Source organism: Artibeus jamaicensis, unplaced genomic scaffold (assembly GCF_021234435.1).
Source record: "Artibeus jamaicensis isolate MK-2021 breed Jamaican fruit bat unplaced genomic scaffold, CSHL_Jam_final contig_1085, whole genome shotgun sequence".
NCBI lineage: Eukaryota > Metazoa > Chordata > Mammalia > Chiroptera > Phyllostomidae > Artibeus > Artibeus jamaicensis.
The window spans coordinates 387,467-407,457 of NW_026521214.1; the positions used below are offsets into that span (position 1 = coordinate 387,467).

The window sequence follows — 19,991 nt, forward strand, 5'->3', positions numbered from 1 at the left end:
GTTCAGTCTATGAAAAACCTACTCATAATTCTCGCTTTGCTCCCGTAAGTATGGGGAGAAGGCATAGCTCGTGTGGAAAATGTGACCAGAAGCCCGCATTTCAACACAGTGCGATGTTTTATCCCCTATTCCTTCCATCGCACCAAGAACTTCCTAGATGTAATTATTGAATCCCGGCCAAAAACTAGTGGACAATGAAATCCCCACAAAACGCACTCCCGCCTGTGAAGTGTTCAAACATCAGTTCCACAAGAAACATTTTCCAAAGTTTCTCATGCGATTTTTCCATGCCGATTTTTCTTTCTACTCATAGCTAAAAGTGCTCATATTTGAATATTCATCATTACGAGCATCTGGTAAAATACAGCCCCGTGCAGTAATTTACATCATTTGACTAAGGGACTTCAGGAGGGATAGGTAACAAGTTCCAGTTTCATTTTGTTTAAATTTCTAACCATCTTTTTCCATTTCATGGCTTTGGGTAGCTTTGAATGCGCTGATATTTCCTGCTATAAATAGGAAAAATGAGATCCAGAAAGATGAAGTGCTTTTAAAAATGGATTAAATAATTCCTCTTAGATTTTTCTCCAAATAGGTTGCTTTTCAGATGAGTCCTTGTGGATTTCATCAGTGGCTCGGGAAGGACAACAAAATGAGGCCACAGGTCACACGTCACACATCACACATCAGTATTTTGTGGGTTTCGCCTTAAACCGCCAGTCAAGGCCATGGTGATGAACAACTGAAGTGGACACCTCAGAACGGTTCAAACGGGACCTCTTAGGCTAGGTCGCCTCTGCCACAAAGGCCGACTCACAGGAGGTAACGATTATCCCGAACAAGGGGCAGAGGCGGGGAAAGCAGATGATGACCGCTACGTCTCAGACAGACCGAACAAATGGCTTTGGCTCTCCAGCTCCAGCAGGCCTCTCCACAGAGCTCTCACGCTTGCTCCTTTTCCCATGCAGTGGAGAGAAGGCAAAAAGCGACGCCAGATCAAAGGCAAACCTTAGGAAAGATCGCGTTAAATCACGGGACCATAACCTCTGCACACAGACTGGATTCCAAGGTCAGCCCTTAGCCAACAGCTCCCAGTCTTGTGGTTTGGTCCTGCCCAGCTCCTGCCCTTCACCCGATGCATGAGCAGCTGTCCAACGTGGCTGTGGATGTGTTTAAATTACTGGCAGTCGTCAGAATGTAATTTAGAGAACTGTTCTGACAACTTGGAAGTAGGACATAAAAAAACTCTAAGATAACAAACGAGGAACTGGGGGATGAGGGGCGCACACGAAGGAGATTCATCAGTGAGCAGATTGGTTGTCTTCCAACCTCCTGAAAGACACCACGTGGCGGGCTTATTTTGGAAAACAGAAAGAAGTAAAACCAGAGGCAACAGTTTCCTACAGTGCTCAGAAGAAACGTATAAGCGTCTGGAAGGAGAAGGCTGCGGATTACGAATCCACCCAAGGAGCCTTCAGGTTCACTGACGGCCTTGGAGACGTTCGCTAGGAGGGAAGCGCCAGGAGTCCTGGGTGGTGGTGGTGGTGAGGTCTGGGGTGAAGTTCAGGGCGAGCGCTTTGGAAGGGGGTGAGGTGCGCGCTCGTCAGCCTGGTCAGTGGGGGAGTGGGGGGCGGGAGGAGTGGCGCGGGGAGTGGGACGCGGGGAAGGAGGGCGCTTACCAGGCCACCTCCGCAGGTGCTGAAAGACGCCAGGGAGCCGGGGTGCCGCAGCACCGCCCCGGTGTAGAAGCAGGCGGCGTCGGGCGGCGCGGGAGGGCCCGGGGCGGCGGCTGCCCGCGTGGGGCCCGGGCCGGGGCTCGGCCGCTGCTCCACCGAGAAGCGCGGCGCCAAGAAGCGGCCGTCTCTCCGAAGCAGCAGGTAGAGGTCCCGGGAGAAGGCCGGGATCCGCAGCAGCACCTCGTCGCCTTCCGGCTCAGCGGGCAGGGCCGGGGGCGGAGACGGGGGTGGCAGTGGGGGCGGCGGCGGCTGCCACGAGGCCGGGGCGCCCGGGGACACCGCGGCAGCCCGGCCGGATCCCCGAGGCAGCTCCTGCGACTCAAACTCCTCGTCCTCCTCGCCCTCCGGCGGCGGGGGCGGCGGCGGGGGCCGGGGCGGGGGCTCGGACGGGCCCTCCGCGGGCTCCTCGGGCGGCGCCGGGGCCACGGAGCGCACTTCGCGGGAGCTGCCGGCCGCCGGAGTCCGGGAGCCGCGTATCCAGCTCGGCTCGGCGCTGACCCCGCTGCCGCCGGCCGCGTCCACCGGCTCCCGGCGCCAGAGTGCAGGAAACACGACTTCCCACTCCTCCCGGTCCGGGGCGAACTGCAGCCCTGCGGGCGGGGCAGACAGAGAAGTGCGAGCTGAAAGTGCACAAGCATGCCCAGGCTCACAGGCGTTGGAGACCACCCGTCTAGCCCCCGAAACTGCAGCAACCCCTGAAGCCTTGCGATCGGATTACAGAGCCCAGCGTTTTCAAAATAAAAGTACGATTATAAGGCGGGGGGGAGGGGAGAGGGAGTGGGGCGGTCAAGTCTGGTGACAGCGCTTGGTTGCAGAAAGGTGCAGGACTCAAGCACAATTAAATAATGTTCTTAAGTGCGTGCCAGAGCAGAGCTACCGGCGTGTGGCCTTCCCAGTTTTCCTCCAGGTGCCGTAACGTACCTTTGCAAACATCACTACTCTCACAGAGGAAAACGAGTCCTTTCAGGGCGGTTTTTTAGAAGGCCTGGAGGACTGCGCTTGGCTCTGGAGCGTGACCCCCTCCTCCGCGCCCGCACGCTCTTTCCCTCGCTGCCCACGGAGCCCTGCTCACTGCGCACTGGCTGCACCAGCCCTGCGGACCCGTGCGTTCCCGGTCTCCGCTGGGGACCTAGGAAAGCAAGCCGCAAGTCGCGGCAGCACTTACCTGAAACGATCCCATTCGACAGGACCCCCAGCTGGTAAAGGAGGCAGCAGCAGCAGCAGAGGTGAGCCAGGCGCATCTCGCGGCTCTTCCCCATCCCGCGCTCCTGCGGCCGCGGCTCCCTGCCCCGCGCGCGCCGCCCTGCGCGATCCACCGCGGGCGCCGCCGCCTCCCCGAGCGCAAGGAGGCCGGGCGGCGAGTTTGCCCGGGCCCTTTGTCTGCCGGGGGCGGGGGGTGCTGTGTGACTCCGAGAGGCTGCCCGAGCACAGGCGGGGGTGGGGTGGGGGGAGGAGCGGGGGCAGGCAGCGCCGCGGCCCCGTAGCTCTCCGGCTCCCTGGCGAATTAGGTGATGAGTCTATTTTCTGTGTTCTGGACGTTGCAGGAGTTTCCGGAGCCCCGCAGGACCGACCCACAGTAAGACGAGAGCCCGCAAGCGCAAGGCGGGCAGCGCTGCCTGGAGACGGAGGGAGGACTGTCCCTCGCGGGGCAGGAGAGCCGTGGGGTTCGGACTGAGCCTCGCCGCCTGCACCCGCGCCGGGGGTCGGTGCCGCCGTCCCGGCGACCTGGCGTGGCCGTGCCCGCACACGCCTCGAGACCCGAGTGCCGCAGGCTCTCACCCGCAACTGCGCGGGAGCTAACGGGTGGGGGGACCCGGGGGAGACTCGACTCGCGAGGTAGGGTATGGGGGAGAAAAGGGGGCCCAGGTTGCCCGCCAAGTGTGACTTTGCGGGACAAAGGTCCCAGAACACCGCACACGTGCTCGCAAGCCCGGTTGGGATGGGGTGGGGACCCAAATTTCCTCACCCGACTCCTGATTGGCTGCTCCGGGAGCCCGATTTGCATCCTCACACCGCACCGTGCACCCACCCCCAGCGGAGGTGTGAGCAGGTAGAAGGGCCTCCCTCTTCTCGCCCCACCCCCTGCTCAGGCTCCTCCTCCGGTCGAGGTTGTCCCCGGCGCACCGCGCACAAAGCAGAACGCAGTGCAGACTGAGAGCGGAGCTGCCGCCCCGTTTACAAAAGAGCTTTGACTTTTCTTCCCATCTTTGTCTCCAGGAATTTTCTAAGCCTGGAGATAAAGGAATTCGCCATGGAGTGTGCTTGGCAGATTCTCAGGACAGGCCTGACAATTCAGTGCCCCTTATCCCACCTTATCATCCAGCTTCCCGTTCATCGATTCTTCTCTCTCTCTCTCTCTCTCTCTCTCTCTCTCTCTCTCTCTCTCCTTCTCTCTCTCTCTCTCACACACACATACACACAGACTCCTAATGAGACCGAGATTAACGGGACCGATATTAAGTATTGTATTCTAAAAATATCAAGCCGGTGAGATTAATTTGCCTCTTTTACTTTTCTGTACATTGAATATGTTGTGCTATTTCTGTCTTGGGGGGGGGGGAATTCAACCTTATCTATTATGGCCTCCTTTGTTGCAGCTCTCCAGGGCACCTACACACATTTTCCCTTGGCCACATCAAACATTTCAGACCAGACTCAAGGGCGATTGATTGATCTAACCTGCCATGTGCACCCTCTGGGCCAGGCCAGACAGACACCTAGAAACAAGAGTCAATGCAAACGGGTCTCTTTAAAGTGCCAGCACTGAGGCTGGTCCCCCCCCACCCTTGGCTGTTTCACCTTCTGTTCCTTGTGACAAGGGTGGCTACTCTGCCTTTCAGGGAGGCAGCCGATCTTATTTCAAAGGAAAGCCGTTGTTTGACTAAGCTGAGTCTGAGAAACTTCCTTTGAGTGGGCCAGCGTTCAAAGACAGACATGAAGACCCTCTAGGTGAGTTTGTCAAGAGTGTTTTTCTTCAAACACTCTTATCTTGCAAAAGCTCTAAAAGGAGGTCTGAGGGTGGGTGTGGGTATCCAGACACTCAAGAAATATCTGAGTTACTTGGGAACCTGCACCTTTTCATGGGACTCATTTATGCAGATTTAAAACCAGACGAGAAATCAGACACAGTTTGTGTTTAATAAAGACAGCAAGTCATTGAGACAGAAGGCTGGTTTCAATGGAACACCTCTGCTACAAAACACCTTAAATGTTTCTCATATAATTTTAACAGTAACAAAAATATCAGTAAAATTGGAGGAATGCATGTGAAGTTATAGGCATTTATTGGAATAAGTTTTTGATTCCTTAAAACAAATGAGCTATGTGATTAAATTAATATGCTCCTCAGAAGCACAGGTTTCCTACATAAATTCCCATCTCCACCTTTTCCACCCACTACCAACCAGTTCCTCCCGGTAGATGTTAATCTTGATTGTTACAGAAAGGTTTGCCTAATTCCCAGCAAGGTCTTCTCTTCCTCGCATTTGAAATACTATTATAACTTACTGGTATATTTTCAAAGGCTTTTATAAATCATTTGGGTTGTAATGACTTGTATACTTATTTCTCCTACTAAACTATCCGTTTTTAAAAGATAAGAATGGTGGCTTTTACATATCTTTTTTCCCCATCACTCTACCTAATTCAATAATTTATAGCAAATAGGTGTGGAAATTCTCAGGAAATTCTCTGAGATGCTGTAAAAAATGATGGAAATTGATTTCTGTATGGTATTTTATTCCAATTCCAGTTTTTGGACCTTACTACCGGCATGATTTGGCTGGCTTTCAGAGAGAACAAGCCTAAGACAGAAATGGCTTGTGGGAGGTTTCTCTGCCGCAACTACACCAGACTTAGATGTGCAAACAAGAGCATGAGGTAACGTGGCTGTGGGTGAGGTTCACAGATGGATGTGTGTGGAAGCAAGGGCTAGCCTGGTTTGCAGTGGAGGGAACTGTGTATGGTGAGCTAGAGGAGAAAAAGCAGGTCTGTGACATATGTGTGCATTACCAATCTTCGAGGAAAAAGAAGAGCAGCTGGGAAAAATATGTTGCTTAAGACAGGTCACTACGTATGTCACCAGATGGTAGCTAGCATCAACCCAGGATGCTTTTGCGGGGCGGAGGTAAGTGACCGAGCTTCAGAGTAAGTGGACCCAGCTGTGCTCGTCCACAAGGTGCTCCCATGTTGCATCTGCTAACCCAGGCTTTTCTATATAGAAAGTTGGCTTAGATGCCTCCAGCCCTTCTTCATTCTCTTCACTTACTGGTCCGAAGCCTCTCACCACCTAAAGCTAATCTTACATCTTTTCCCCTCCCAGAAACCATAAACTCTTAGGGAATACAAAGAACTCGTGCACTGAGCTGAGTGAGGATGCTAAGTCCCAGGAGCACTCACATCTGAGTGGACCTCGAGACTTCAGCTAGCCCTGGCCACGGTAGAGTAACAAGAACCAGATTAATCTTCACCTTAAGCAATGAGAAAAACAGACAAAATGTAAAAACAAACAAGAAACAGTGGGTTTCAGGCATTGGACAACAGGCAGCCTAGGACTATGACCTATTTGGAAAGGAAGCAAATGGGTGATCACTCCGATTTCCCTGGCTCACCAGCTGGAGGCAGTGTCCTGGCTCCAGCACAGGAAAGAGAAATGGGAGCAGAGCCCTGAAGACTCACAGAGTTGGGGAGACAGGGCAAGATGACTAGAATTTACAGGCACAGTACCAGAGACAAGTGAGCTCCATAGAGAGCCTAGTACCTATCTGTTGCTACCTAGCCAACCTAGCCATTGAAAACAACAAACGTGTGTTATCACACATGATTTCTAAGGAATCTAGGAGCAGCTAAGCTGGAGATTGCTGGCTCAGGGTCTCTCACAAGACAGCAGTCTAATCCCTGACTGGTGTGGCTCAGCTGGGTAGACGTCCCTCTGCAAAGGGAAGAGTCCTCAGTTCAATTCCTGTCATGGGGCACATGCCTGGGTTATGGGTTCATCCCCATTTGGGGCACACACAAGAGGCAACCAATCAACATTTCTCTCTCACATGGATGTTTCTCTCCCTCTTTCTGCCATTCTTCCCTCCCTCTAAAAATAAATAAGTAAATTTTTGTTTAAATATCACTCCTTTAAAAAAAAAATTGCAGTCAACTTTGTGGCCAGGGCTATAGTTTCGGAAAAGGTGACTAAAGGTAGAGGTTCTGTCTTCAAAGCCACGTGGCTGTTGACAGGAAACTTGCCGCATGGACCTCTCTGTAGGTCTGCTCAAGACATGTGTTCCTTCAGCACAAGTAATCCAAGAGAGAGAGAACCCAAACTGTAAGCTGTAGTCTTCTTTTAACCTAGTCCTGAAAGAGACATCGGAAGCAAATCATGAGGTCCAGCCCCCACCCAAAGGGAGAAATTTATTAAAAATTACATACCTATTTTTTAAAGCCATCAGAGGGAATTTATGCCCTTTGGCCTTAAATTATTTGCATTTCCTCCACGTACAAAATACATTCATCCCTTCTCAAGGCCCTCGAAAGATTTATCCTATTAAAGTATCAGCTCGAAGCCAAGAATATCACCATCTAAGAGTATCTATCCGCCCCTTTCTGTCCAGGAGTGGTTTTGCATACGTAATTCTGTTTCTCAAACTTAGTGAGTCTCCTGTGAATCTTTATGGAATTTACTTCATTAGACGAAGGCCACACCCTCAAATTTCTGGAAGATAAACCCTTTTCTGCCTTGAGTTTCTGATGAGACGGCTGAGACACAGAGCTTTTATACCTCTCAGAAGCCCTGCTGTTTGATTGAAGGGATCTGGGAGACACACACTTAAACGCTTTGGAGAGCCTTCTTTCTGACGAGAAGACACTCTGAATGACCACAGGTTATCTTTATGAGTCCTGAACAAGGGACATCACAGTCACAAGGTTGGGTTCCTCATTAGACCATGCTTTCCTGAAAGTGCCCTGTATTTTGTCTTTGCTGTGATGCAATTGTTCTTAGCCTTAGCCTTATTTTCCAGAAAAAGAGGCTGAACAATTTTAAAGCCATCTGGCCCTGGCTGCTTTTTATTCACGGTCTTCCTTGAATTTATCTTCTCTCCTTTCACATGGTCTAGAAGCAGGGAGAAACCAGGTGGCACCTACAAAAAAAATTGGAAATGTCAATAGCTTGATAAACCAGTTCACTAGGCCCATTTTCTATATGGCCGACAACAGTGTTGGTAACCTAACGCCACTGCATAACAAGGGTTCCCCTTCCATAATTGCCAGTAGTGTGTCCCTCGTTTTTCTACAAGCCATCACCTCTAGCCCTACCAACGATCATGTGGCTTTGACCAAAACCTTTCTTAAGGTAGTAAAAAATTAAAGTTGTACTTAAAAAAAACTTTCAAAAAGAAGTCTCTGGTTCCAGATGGTTTCAATGGTTCATTCTACTGGACATTTGTTTTTAAAGTAACACCAATTCTCCATAATCTTTTCCAGAAAATAAAAGGCCACAGTTTGCAACTAATTTTATGAGGCTGGCAATACTCTCATCCCCAAACCAGACAACGCCAGTACACAAAGGGAAAAGAAAGGCTAATATACCTCATGAATGTAGATGCAAAATCAACAAAATATGAGCAAACTGAATCCAGCAATATATAAAAAGAATAATGTAATATGACCAGTGAGATTTATTTAAGGAATGCAGGGCTAGTTCAATATTCTAAAATCAGTCAGTGTAGTTCACCATAACAACAGACTAAGGAAGAAAACCGCATGAGTATACAGATTGATGCAGAAAATGCATTTAACAAAATTCAACATACATGCATGTTTAAACCTTTCAGCAAACTGTACAGGGAGTAGAAGGGAAATTCAACTAGATAATCTATTTCTTTAAAAAAAAATCTATAGCTAAGAGTGAAAGACTGAAAGTTATCCCTCTAAAAATTGAGATCAGAGCATAGATGTCCACTCTCACCACTCCTAGTCAACACAGTATTAAAAATCCTAACCAGTGTAATAAAGCAAGAAAAACAAATATAGGTAATACAAATTGGAAAGGAAAAGAAATGCCTGTATTTGCCAATGACATAACTGTCTATGTAGAAAATACTCAAAATAAATGCAAATAGAATTCTTAGAGTAATAAAAATTCTTAGATCTCAAGATTACAGGTACAAGGTCAACACCAAAAATCAATCGTATTTCTATGCACTAGCAATGAGCAATTGGAAAGTAAATATTTTATACGATTTACACTAGTTCCAAAACAATGAACTATTGCAAGTCTAATCAAACATGTGTAGGATCTGTTTGCTGAACATCAATAAAAACTAAAGACCTAAATGTGGGGGAGCTCCACCTGCAGAGCCCCCTCCCCCCTTCCCCCGCCAGCTGCCACAGATGAGAATAAGTCTACCAAGACATGATCTGCTTGGGGAGGAAAGGTGGCCGATCTCTCAAAGGAGAAGGGCCAAGAGCCTTTTCCTTGATGGGCTTTTATTGGGTTCATTTTGCACAGGAATACAGATAAAGCTCATCAATCATTGTCAGGCAGTAAGGACCAAAAATAGATAACATACAAAGAACTACCAGGGCTTATTCTGAGTCAGGGTCAATTAGCTAAAGGGCCATAAAACTTTGGGGAACAAACTCATTTCCTGCTTGGACCCTTAGCAGAAAATTGACGGAATTCTCAGCAAAGCAGGTTTTACAGGATTTTATGTATTCATTTTTAGGCCTGATCATCCCGGGGAACCTGCCCTTTCCAGCACAGGACTGCACTGCCCTCTCTCATTGTTTCAGGCTTAAGTCCGGCAAAGGAAATAAGGCAGCCAAGAGATTAAAAGAATTCTTCCAGACAGAATGAGGACTCAGGCTATGTCAAAGCCAAGGGACGAGGGTTCATCACCCTCTTTTTCTATAGCTCCCCAAGTCCTTCCCTGGGATCTCCCTCATGACCGTGCCTGTCTTAGGTCGTTCCTCCCTTGAGGAATCTTACCTGTCATTGGCTAACTGGTCAGGCTCAGGGCCAAGCAGGGTGAAATACGAGGGGCAGAGGCAGCGACCCTACCAGGGAGATAAGCTTTGTCTCCTCAATGGCTTATGGTCCCAAGGTCTCTCACTCAGCCTTAGCCACTGGGAGGTTACAGCTTCTGAAACCAGGCAGGGACTGGTTCCTAACATCTAAATAAATGGAAAGACATAATGGGCTCACAAGTTGGAAAAATAAACATACAAATGTAACAATCCTGCCCAAATTATTTTTTTTGTTTATATCAATTTCTATTACTATCCAAGGAAGATTATATATATATATATATATATATATATATATATATATATATATATATATATATATATATATAAAACTAATTTTAAAATATACACACAAATAGATGGAACTAAATTAGTAGAAAAACTGACCAAGGAAAATAAAGTTCAAAGACTCAACACCCCCTAATGTTAAGGTTCACGCTATAGCTATAATAACCAAGTGATTGTGGTATTCCATATTCCATAGCTCAGTGGCACAGAATAAAGTCCAGAAATATTTTCACACAAGCACATAGCTGATTTTGCAAAGGTACAAAAGCAGTTCAGTGGAGAAGAGATGGTCTTTTCAATAAATGAGGATGGAACGATATCAAAGAGAAAAAAAAAAGAACTTCAACTTGAATCTCATATACAAAAATTAACTCAAAGTGGATCATAGATCTAAGTATAAAATGTCCAACTATAAAACATAAAACTTCTAGAAGAAAATATAGAACAAAATCTCAGCCTTTCTGACTTAAGGTTAAAGAAAGAGTTCTTAGACATGACACCAAAATCAGAATCTGTAAAGTAATAATAATTATTATTAACTAATACATAAAATAAATTATTATTTGTTAATCCATAAATGTAAAAATAAAATAGTCAATATTAAAAAGCTTTTTCTCTGAAAAATACCCTGTTAAGAGAAAGAAGAAATGGTTCACAGACTGGAGGAAGTACTTAAAAATATATCTGAGAAAATACTTATATTGAACATATTTTTCTAAAAATCTTTAAACTTATTACTAAGAGAACAAGAAATCTAACTAGAAAAAATGAGCAAAGACTGAAAAAGCAAGTATATTCAGGAACAATAAGCACATGAAAAGACAGCAAGCATCGTTTGTAGATAAATGCAAGCTAAAATGATGATGGATTACCATTGCATACCTATTCGAATGGCTGAAACACAAAACACTGACAATTCCATGCAGCAACAAGGTTGTGGAACCAGACGGAACTCTCCTACATCAAACGAACTGCTCAATGGGTCACGGAGATGTTGCACTGAATGAAAAAGCTCAGCCTCGAAAGATTACACGCTGCCTGGTTCCATTTACATCTCATTCTTGAAATGATCAAAATACAGTGACGGATGACATATCAGTGGCTGCCAGGGACTAGGTTTTGAAGGAGTACCTCCTGGTATCTATCAAATGTAAGGAATTTCATTGTGATAATGAAGTACTCCTCTTTCAATCATAATGTGGTTCCACAAATCTATGCACAACACTGTATAGGACGACACACACACACAACCGGTGAAATCCAAGTAAGGTCTATAGTTTGCTAATAATATTGTACTGATGTCAATCTCCTGCTTTTGATATGGACTATGGTTATATAAGACATTATCATTGGTGAAAATTGGATAAAGGACCCATAGGAAATATCTCTCAATGTTGTACAAAATTATCCAAAATACAATTTAAAATAAGCTTTTCAAGGTCCTTCAGGCTCTCGCTAGTACTGCCCTCAGTGCTCACTGACCTGCTCCAAACCACTCTCACAACTGGATCCATTGTTACAGCAACAACTACTTCAAGGTACCAAAATACGAATTAGCTAGCTATTGCGACATAACAAATTACCTCAAAAGTCAGCATCCTAAAGCAATAAACAGTTTTTATCTCACACAGTCTCTCGGTGGTCAGAATGCAGGAAGGGTGCATGTGAGTAGTTCTGCCTCCAGATTTCTCCTAAGGCTTCAATCAAGCTGTTGGTCAGATCCACAGACTACAGTCACTGACAACTTGACTGGGCCAGAAGGTTCCAACTTCGCTTCGAGCAGCTGCCCAAGAGGGAGAAAGAGACCCCACCTAAGGGGAAAGGCACAACCTTTTTATAACCCAACCACAGAAGCAACACGCCATCACTGCTACCTCAGCTACTTGTCAGACATGGGCCACTCAGGCCAACTCAAACTCACAGGGAGACAATAAAATTCCACCATTTAATGGGAGGAACAATCAAAGAATTTGTGAACGCACTCTTAAAATTCTGAGACATATACAGAGAAAGAGAGAGAGAACTGTGATGCTTGCTCAGCGAACTCTGAAGTTCATCGTCTGTGTCCTGATCCGTGCATGCGTGTGAGAAACTACCCCCGGTCTGAGAGTAAGGCAGAAGGCATTAGGCCACCCAGTGCTGTGAGGGCCATGAGTCCCCCAGCTGGTGGGAGGACCCCACAAGGAAAGGAGCATTCGATAGTGAGTGCTTCTAGAAAACCATCTGCTTGGTGGGGCTAAACTAGCCCCATGATTAAAATGGATTTGAACCCATTTCAACAAGGCTTAAAAGCAAGCCATACAATGATCCCTTTGATTCCAAGTATCATAACTGCCTATCAGAACAAAGTCCATTGTATTTAAAAGGAATAGTAATAATAATAAACAGCAAAGATGTAGAATTCTCATTATCTGGTATTCCATGAAAAATTTCAGGCATGAAAAAACAGAAAAATGTTACCTTAACAAAAAGAAAAATTCATGTAGTAAAAATAGATCTAGACACAACAGAGGTAACAGTGTACTAAGCCCACAAAACCTGTTAAAATACCTGTTGCAGACAGACTGCTGTACAAGAAAATAGAGGAAGGATGGCCCTGATGGGGCAGGACTTATAAAGGGCCCAGCTGGTTGTAGCACTGTCGCATGCACCGAAAGCTGGCAGGTTTGATGTCCAGTGAGGGCCCACACCTAGGTTGTGGGTTTGAAACTCAGTCTGGGCGCAGACTGAGGCAGACTCAGTCTGAGGCACAGACTTAAGGGAGGCAACCAATCAATGTTTTTCTCTAACATCACTGTTTCTCTCTCTCTCTTTCTCTCTCTCTCTCCCTCCCCCTGCCTTCCTCCTCTCTAAAAATCAATGACAATTGTCACCTGAAGATTCAGGCAAGGATTACAAAAGAAGGAACAAAGGAAGGAAGGAAGGGCCCAGCTGGATAGTCTAGAGATAAAAAATATAGTATTTCACACCAGGTAGGATTGAAAGCAGATTTAGACACTTCAGGAAAAGATGGGTTAGTGAACTTGAAGACAACGCAACAGAAACTATGCCAAGTAAAGTACAGTAAGAAAAAAAACAAGAAATGACTTGAACGCCGTGAGCTGAGGGAGAATAACGAGTGATCCAACACGTAAGCAAATGGAGTCCTAGAGGAGCCGTGAAATGCAGGAAGGGAAACTATCTGAAGAAAATGGCTGAAAATTGTCCAAGTTTGATGAAAACTACAAACATATATGCAAGCAGGCATACCTTGAAACTTTGCCAACATATGTCTTAAATTGCTAAAAACCAAGAGAATTTTTTTAAAAATCTAAAAAGCAGCCAGAGTAAAAAAGATGCATTATGTGAAGAAACAAAGATAAAAATGACAGGAAATTTCTTATGAAAATATATAAAAACCAGGAGAGAAAGAGAGAGTGCTTTAGCAGATGTATATTTTGTAAACTTGAAGTTTTTCCTAGTTTGTGGCTTGCCTTTTTATTTATTAAACAATTTCCTTTGAAAGGCAAACATTTAAAATTTTTTCTAATGTATTAATTTAAAACCTAAGTTTTTAATTTGTTCTATATATTTTGTCCTTTTTGTTTGCTATCTAAGAAATTTTTGCATAATCCCAAATCAAATGCTTTTCTCTTAAATTTTCTTCTAGAAGCTTTAAAGCTTTTCCTCTTCCATTTAGGTCTCTTATCCATTTTGGCTTAATCTGGGTGGGTGAGGTGAGGCAAGGTTTACATTTTTACATATGGGTATCCAATATTATTAGTAACTAGAGAAATAAACATTAAGTACAAATTAGAACCACAAATAGATAATGCTACAAACCCATCAGAGTGAAGAAATTTCAAACATCTACAGCACTAAATGTTTGCTAGGATGTGGAACAACTGAAATCCTCAGGCACTTCTGATGTGAACACAAAATACAGCCACTTTGAGAAAAAAAATGACAGCTTCTTACATTTCTTAATACAACCCAGTAATCCATTTCCGAGATATTTTTACCAAGAGAAATGGATACACCCATACACAAAATACTACTGGAATTTTCACATCAGCTTAATTAGTAATAGCCCCAAACTTGAAAGAACCCATGTGTCCACCAACTGGTGAGTGGATAACAGTGTTTTCTGTATCTTTGCAGTGGAATTTCACTCAACAGTAAAGGGAGCCCTGGCCCATGTGGCTCAGTGGGTCAGGCATAGTCCTGCAAACCAAAAGGTCATCGATTTGATTCCCAGTCAGGGCACATGCCTAGGTTGCCGGCCAGGTCCTCGGTTGGGGCGGGGAGCATGTGAGAGGCAACTGATCATTATTTCTGCACAGAACTGGCTGATCTCCCACACGGATGTCCAGACATGCAGGGTAACAGCTATTGCCACAGACACCGAATGAAAAGCACTGGGACTCCCCCTCGGAACCAAAATTATACAGCAAAGTAATTCTGAATTACTGTGAAACTAGAGGAATGAGTGCCTCTATCAAAGAGTTAGGGGGTGCAAAAGTGGTGACTTTTTATATATACATTCTTATTTAAATCACTCGTGCAGATGACAAGCCCTGGAAAATAATAAATGAGTATTGTACATTTGATCTATTGAAGCTGCTATTCTAGTTGTGTTTTTTACTTAGATGAATAATAAGTATACCCTCTGACAATAAACAGGCAGCTGTTGATTTGGTAAAAAGCTTTCCCTTTACCCCTGTAAATGGGAATCAATGGAAACAATTTGTTTTTACCTGGAAAAGATCAAAGTACAGCTTCCTCCTGCGTGATATCTACTCTCTCGTGTTTCCATAAGTTAGTCCACAGGGACGTTAAAGTTTCTGTTCCCACAAGCACCTAATGCTTGTCCATTAACTTGGTAACGACGGTAACAGAACAGAGAGCATGACCTAGCCAGCACTGAGGGAAGCACACATGTGAAAGAGTGGGAGATTAAAGGCCGACCCCCTTAGAGACATGTCTGAGAGTCCAGTGATCTGAGGCAATCAGGATCCCCCTTTCAAACTAAGGAAATACTTTGCTGTACCTTGCACCCCCCCAACAAGGAAAACATGTTGTGGGTTCTTTGCGTTTAGGAGAAACACACACCTCTTGTGCATTAGCCTTTCTGACGTACTCACTAGCCGACCCTGAGGATGACGCACATTGAGTGTGGTTCAGAGTTACCCGTTTGGTCTTGTTGGGGTGCAGACCGCTCTGCCTCTCTCCTCCACGGCATCGGGCCACTGTGTGTTATCCCACCCCTGTATGGAGCAGTGGCAGACATGGTTAGAGAATCAAAGTGGAGACCTAAAAATTCTGTAGATTGCCAGGCCCTCTTCTGCAAGTGGCCACTCCCTTCTTTACAAAAGCTCATGGCGTCTCCCCAGGCCATGACTGAGATCACACGCCTGCCGGTGGACTGGGAAACCAGCCACAGAAAAAGCGCTGCCCGTCATCAGTCAGGGGCCGCTCTACTCTCCTACAATGTGACCGCCATGAAGGAAGGCACAGTCTGCCTCGTACACCACTCTTCCCCAGGTTCTGGACCAATACCTACTGCGCAGCCATTGTTTCATAGATATTTGCCAAGAGATGGAGGAAAGGAACATGGTAGGATGGAAGGAAGGAGCAAGGGAGAGTGGGAGAGAGAAAGGGAACCGGCTGCACTTACCCAGAGACACGTTCACAGAATGGAACTCCCATCAGCAGGGTGACACCTGCCCAGGGCCCGAAAGCCCACCTTTCATACAGTTCTCCCCAAATATGAGCCTGCTGATTCTACTTTCACTGAAGCTGCGCCCACAGCCTTATCTGTCTTTCATGGGAAGTTTTCTAAGGGCGGCTGACAACTCCAGGGGAATAAATTCAGCCCTGGGCCACAGGTTTCTCTGTGCGATTTGCTGGCACCGACCACAAGTGGACAGCTGCAAGGTGACAGCCCACCCTCCAGGGCTGTCCTGAAGGACAGCTGGCTGAAGTGTCAGCCACTGAAGAGAGGCCTGGCACGAAGTTTCTGTGCCAATCAAGAGGAGGCGGTTGACGGTTTGCCAAGGTGGTAAGAATCTAGGATGGTGTGTCACTAAAGGCCTGGTGGGAAAGAAGCCTGCCTGAGAACGATGTGTACGAACTTCTGGAAGTGGAAGTTCAAGGACTTCCCAGAGTGGAAGACGTCTGTGTCCCACGAGAATGCGGCTCCGAAGCTGCCCTCTGTGAAGGAGGTGCTCAGTCCTGGTGTGTGCAAAGCAGCCCTCTCAGATGACGTCAGCCGGCCTCCTCCTCCACAGTCCTGTCGTCGTGAATCAGCGAGGCTCGTCAAAGCTGACCAGGCCTCTAACTCTGCGGGTTGTCTGATATGCCAGTGGCAAAAATAGGGAATTATTTGGGAAAATAGGGAACATTATAGGGGAACAGTTGAATATGCTTTTGTTAAGTAAGCCTTTTGAAATAATATAGAAATGCTGAAAGTCATAAAGGAAAAGATATTTGACTTCACCTTTTTAAAATAGTGTGTAGTATAAAATATATTTTAAAAAGTCAAAAACACATAGGACAAAGGGTTAATATCTCCAACATAAAAAGCATCCTTATAAATTACTTTTAAAAGAAGACCAGCCATTGGAAGGGAAAATGGATAACAGATAGAATAAGTCATTGAGAGAAGAGGAAATTCAGATGAGAAATGGTCACATGAAAAAGTTGCTCACCTTCCCCACTAGGGACGGCAGATTACTACAAAAAGATCCTGTCAGGACTTTTTGTGCACACACACCCCCAAATAAAAAGAGTGATAAGAGCGTGCAAGTGAAGCGTGAGCGGTGGAAACAGTCTTAGCCTCGCCGCTGCGAGTGTGTGCTAAGCCCTCTCCGGAAATGACATTGGACATCTTCTGCAAACACGGCACATTCTGCAGCTCCATCAATGCCCCCTCAAAGAAAGCTACAGGGCCCAGCACAAACAACAACCCTTTTTATTACAAAATCTTTCATTACAAAATCACAAGCATGTCATTCTGGAACACAACAATGTCACACTCCCTATGACGTTTTCGGTGAAATGTTCAAATTCAAACTGTAAGTTGTCACACCCATACTATTCCCCTACTGGCCACACTCACTCGGGCCTTACTTCTGCCAGACCCTGTATTTGTATCTCAGAGAGAGAGCAGCCGAGGAGCCCACGGCTGGCATCCAGGGACATCTGTCACTGCTGGCTGAAGAGGCACTCGGGTGCAGGAAAGCTTCCGTGCCTGTAGCCAAGCAAATGATTGAATGATTCGCAGCCCACCTTACTGTGGCTTGTTCTCACCTACTTTTCAAAAGCACTGGTCTTCTTCTACTGATATGTGAAAAGGGACACACTAGAGTTTGCATCATAAATTTTTGTTAAGTCAGTCTTACTGTCACATGCATAGCAGTCCCTCTGACAGATAGTGGCTGTGCGGACTTGTATGAACAGATGGAAAGGAACGGCAGAACAGCAGCCAACAGTCGAACTCTGTACATCACAGGCATGGGAGTGAATGGTGGGTGTACTAGAGCCGCACAGAGAAAAACCTCTCGGAATGTTGTGTGTGTGTGTGTGTGTGTGTGTGTGTGTCCGTCCTTTAATTCTCTGCGACTTTTTAAGGATCAACTAAAGAATGCTTAAGGGAAAAGCATCGCATTCAAAGTGCTCAATGCTCCTCTGTTTTGCTTTATTTCTACTTTTACATAATCAAGTCATTAATGTTTATTGAGGGAAAGTATACAGAGAAAAATCGGTCATTCTAGAACAATTGCGTTCTAAGAGAAGACTTTAAATACTGCCACAAATTGTTCAGGAAAAGCTCTTTTTTTTTTTTCTACTATGATTTAGCTGTTAATTATTTGGGCATGTGTTTTAAACCTATGACTGATGATGCCCTTGAGGTTTTTTTTTTTCCCAGCTTGGGAGACATTTGTTTTAAATTTTTACAATTTAACAAAAATACACTTGATCCATAGGAGAAACTACCCTGGCCGGAATACCTCTTGCTACATTAAGGTCACGTATCATATGACTATTTAAATTAGAACCAGAAACGTATGTCTTCCTGTTTCTGGAAAGGCTTTCAAATGTTATCTCAGGATAAATAAACTCTTATAAAACTTCAAGACGGGTTATACACTGGATTTTCATCTCCGAAGCCCCCATAGATGTGTGAGATCCTGATTTTTGTTTTAAAATGCTTAGTGAAAAGGGTGTTGTTCTCGTCTGGGAAGGAAACAACGTATTTCTGTTGGTCTAAACAGTTAATTCACATCACATGAAACTTGCGACTTGCACATATTCAACGTGAAATTCTATACTCTATTTATATACTTAAATAAAAGACTTAAATGGATGTACAGAAAATATATTTATATTTGAGATTACTTCAAAAGCTTTTTTACATTTCTCAAGGAAATCTTGTTTTAGAACAAAATTCACTTATAAAGATTTAACTACAATATAGACAAACTATTAGAAAAAACAACGACATCAAAGAGTTGTGAATAAATAGTGTGTAGTTAACAGGTCTTCCTTCTTTTTTTGTTTGTTTGTGTTGTTATCCAACTAAAATAGCTCTCCTTCTCTGAAATTGAGAAAAGATAATTTCAGTAATTAAAATAGTTTTATTAGGCAACCAGCTTCACCGCCGCGGCTCTGTCGCCGGGCCAGCCTCGAGGCCTTCTGCACCGCGTGGCTCGCCGAGGTCCCGCCGCCGCCACCCAGTCAGCCCGCGGCTGCCCCCACGGGCCACAGGACACGGGTGAGGAATCTGCTGCTCCCGGGCGACGTACTTCAACCAGCCAGACGGTGATGCCTGGGAACTGTGCAAAGGAATCAGTGAATATGCTTGTCGGTTGTGATCTGGCTCCGGAATGCGGCTCACTGACGCTGCTTTGCGGGCGTGCAGACGGTGCAACGGTTTGGCTAGTGCGGTTCCCATCCTAGAGGGTGTGAAGGACAAAGCGGGACCACCCTTAGGCCATTCGGGACCTCAGACCAGCTTTAAGTGACACCGGAATCTCCACCCCAGAGGAACGGCCTTGGTAAATCGTAAACCCTCGGGACGGGCTTTCCCTGGGTTTACTGATAATGCCGCTGGATTATAAACAAGCACCTGGAAATGCCCATGATAACGTAGTACCTCATTTGAACAGGTTTTCCTTTACGGAGCACCAAACCACGTAATGGTAACTTGGACTTTAATAGAAAGCAAATGAGCCAGAACTAAAATTTTAACAAATATATTTTATTAGATTACAGATATTTATGGATTTAATCTCAAATCCTCTGTGAAAAGCTTTCATGGACTTACAGTGTTCTCCACTTAAGTGGTTATTAATACATCAAACATCCTCCACTTAAATGATATATATTTATATGTTACAAATTCACATGTGACTTGTTTAATATAAACTACAAGAAACCTGAAAAGATATTACACTAACATATTTATTTTATGTACAGGGTTTCCCAAGAGAAATGCAAAGGAAGAGAAATGTACAGATGGACCTGAGCTCCAAAGCCTCACACCTACTGGCGTAGTTATTCAGGTTTCCTTGGCCGTCTAGGTTCCCTCGGAGGCTTGGGCCAGAGGCTGCGTCTGCTCACTGTCAGCCACTCCACAAATAATAAATAGTACTATTAACAGCAGTACATGTGGGTAGAATTTGGATGATTGTTGTTTAATGGCACTAGGCAACAGAACACTAATTGGATTGTCAGTCAAGGTTTTCTTGATCTTGCTTTAGGTGTGTTATGCTAAGGAGAAATGTTAAACTGATCATTTCTACTTTTAAAAATACAGCTTAATGAAAAAGCAATTTAGCAAATTTGGGGGGCTGTTCTACATCATTCACAGTGTTGTGTTCCCACAGAACAATTCAATTTAGTGGAACTCCCTGGGAAGTTTAGTCTAAGTCGAAATAAAAAGTCGCCACTGCCTGCAAGGTCGCA

At 45.3% G+C, this 19,991-nt stretch overlaps 1 protein-coding gene and 1 long non-coding RNA gene across 2 annotated transcripts in view; one reads left to right on the forward strand and one right to left on the reverse strand.

Moving 5' to 3' along the window:
- The window catches only part of ADAMTS19 (ADAM metallopeptidase with thrombospondin type 1 motif 19), a 216,343-nt gene extending 213,228 nt beyond the window's left edge, over positions 1-3,115 (reverse strand). The window contains exons 1-2 of the mRNA XM_037164084.2: positions 2,902-3,115; positions 1,680-2,326 (exon numbers count right to left, since the gene is read on the reverse strand). Coding sequence (XP_037019979.2) covers positions 1,680-2,326; positions 2,902-2,995 — 741 coding nt within the window. The 5' untranslated portion in view covers positions 2,996-3,115. The remainder of the gene's footprint in view (positions 1-1,679; positions 2,327-2,901) is intronic.
- LOC119062975 (uncharacterized) lies at positions 2,311-19,556 on the forward strand. The gene is made up of 6 exons (XR_005085077.2): positions 2,311-2,479; positions 2,924-2,962; positions 3,281-3,312; positions 4,577-4,685; positions 5,488-5,615; positions 19,503-19,556. It is a non-coding gene; the product is annotated as an uncharacterized LOC119062975 (long non-coding RNA).
- Positions 19,557-19,991: the final 435 nt, after the last annotated feature.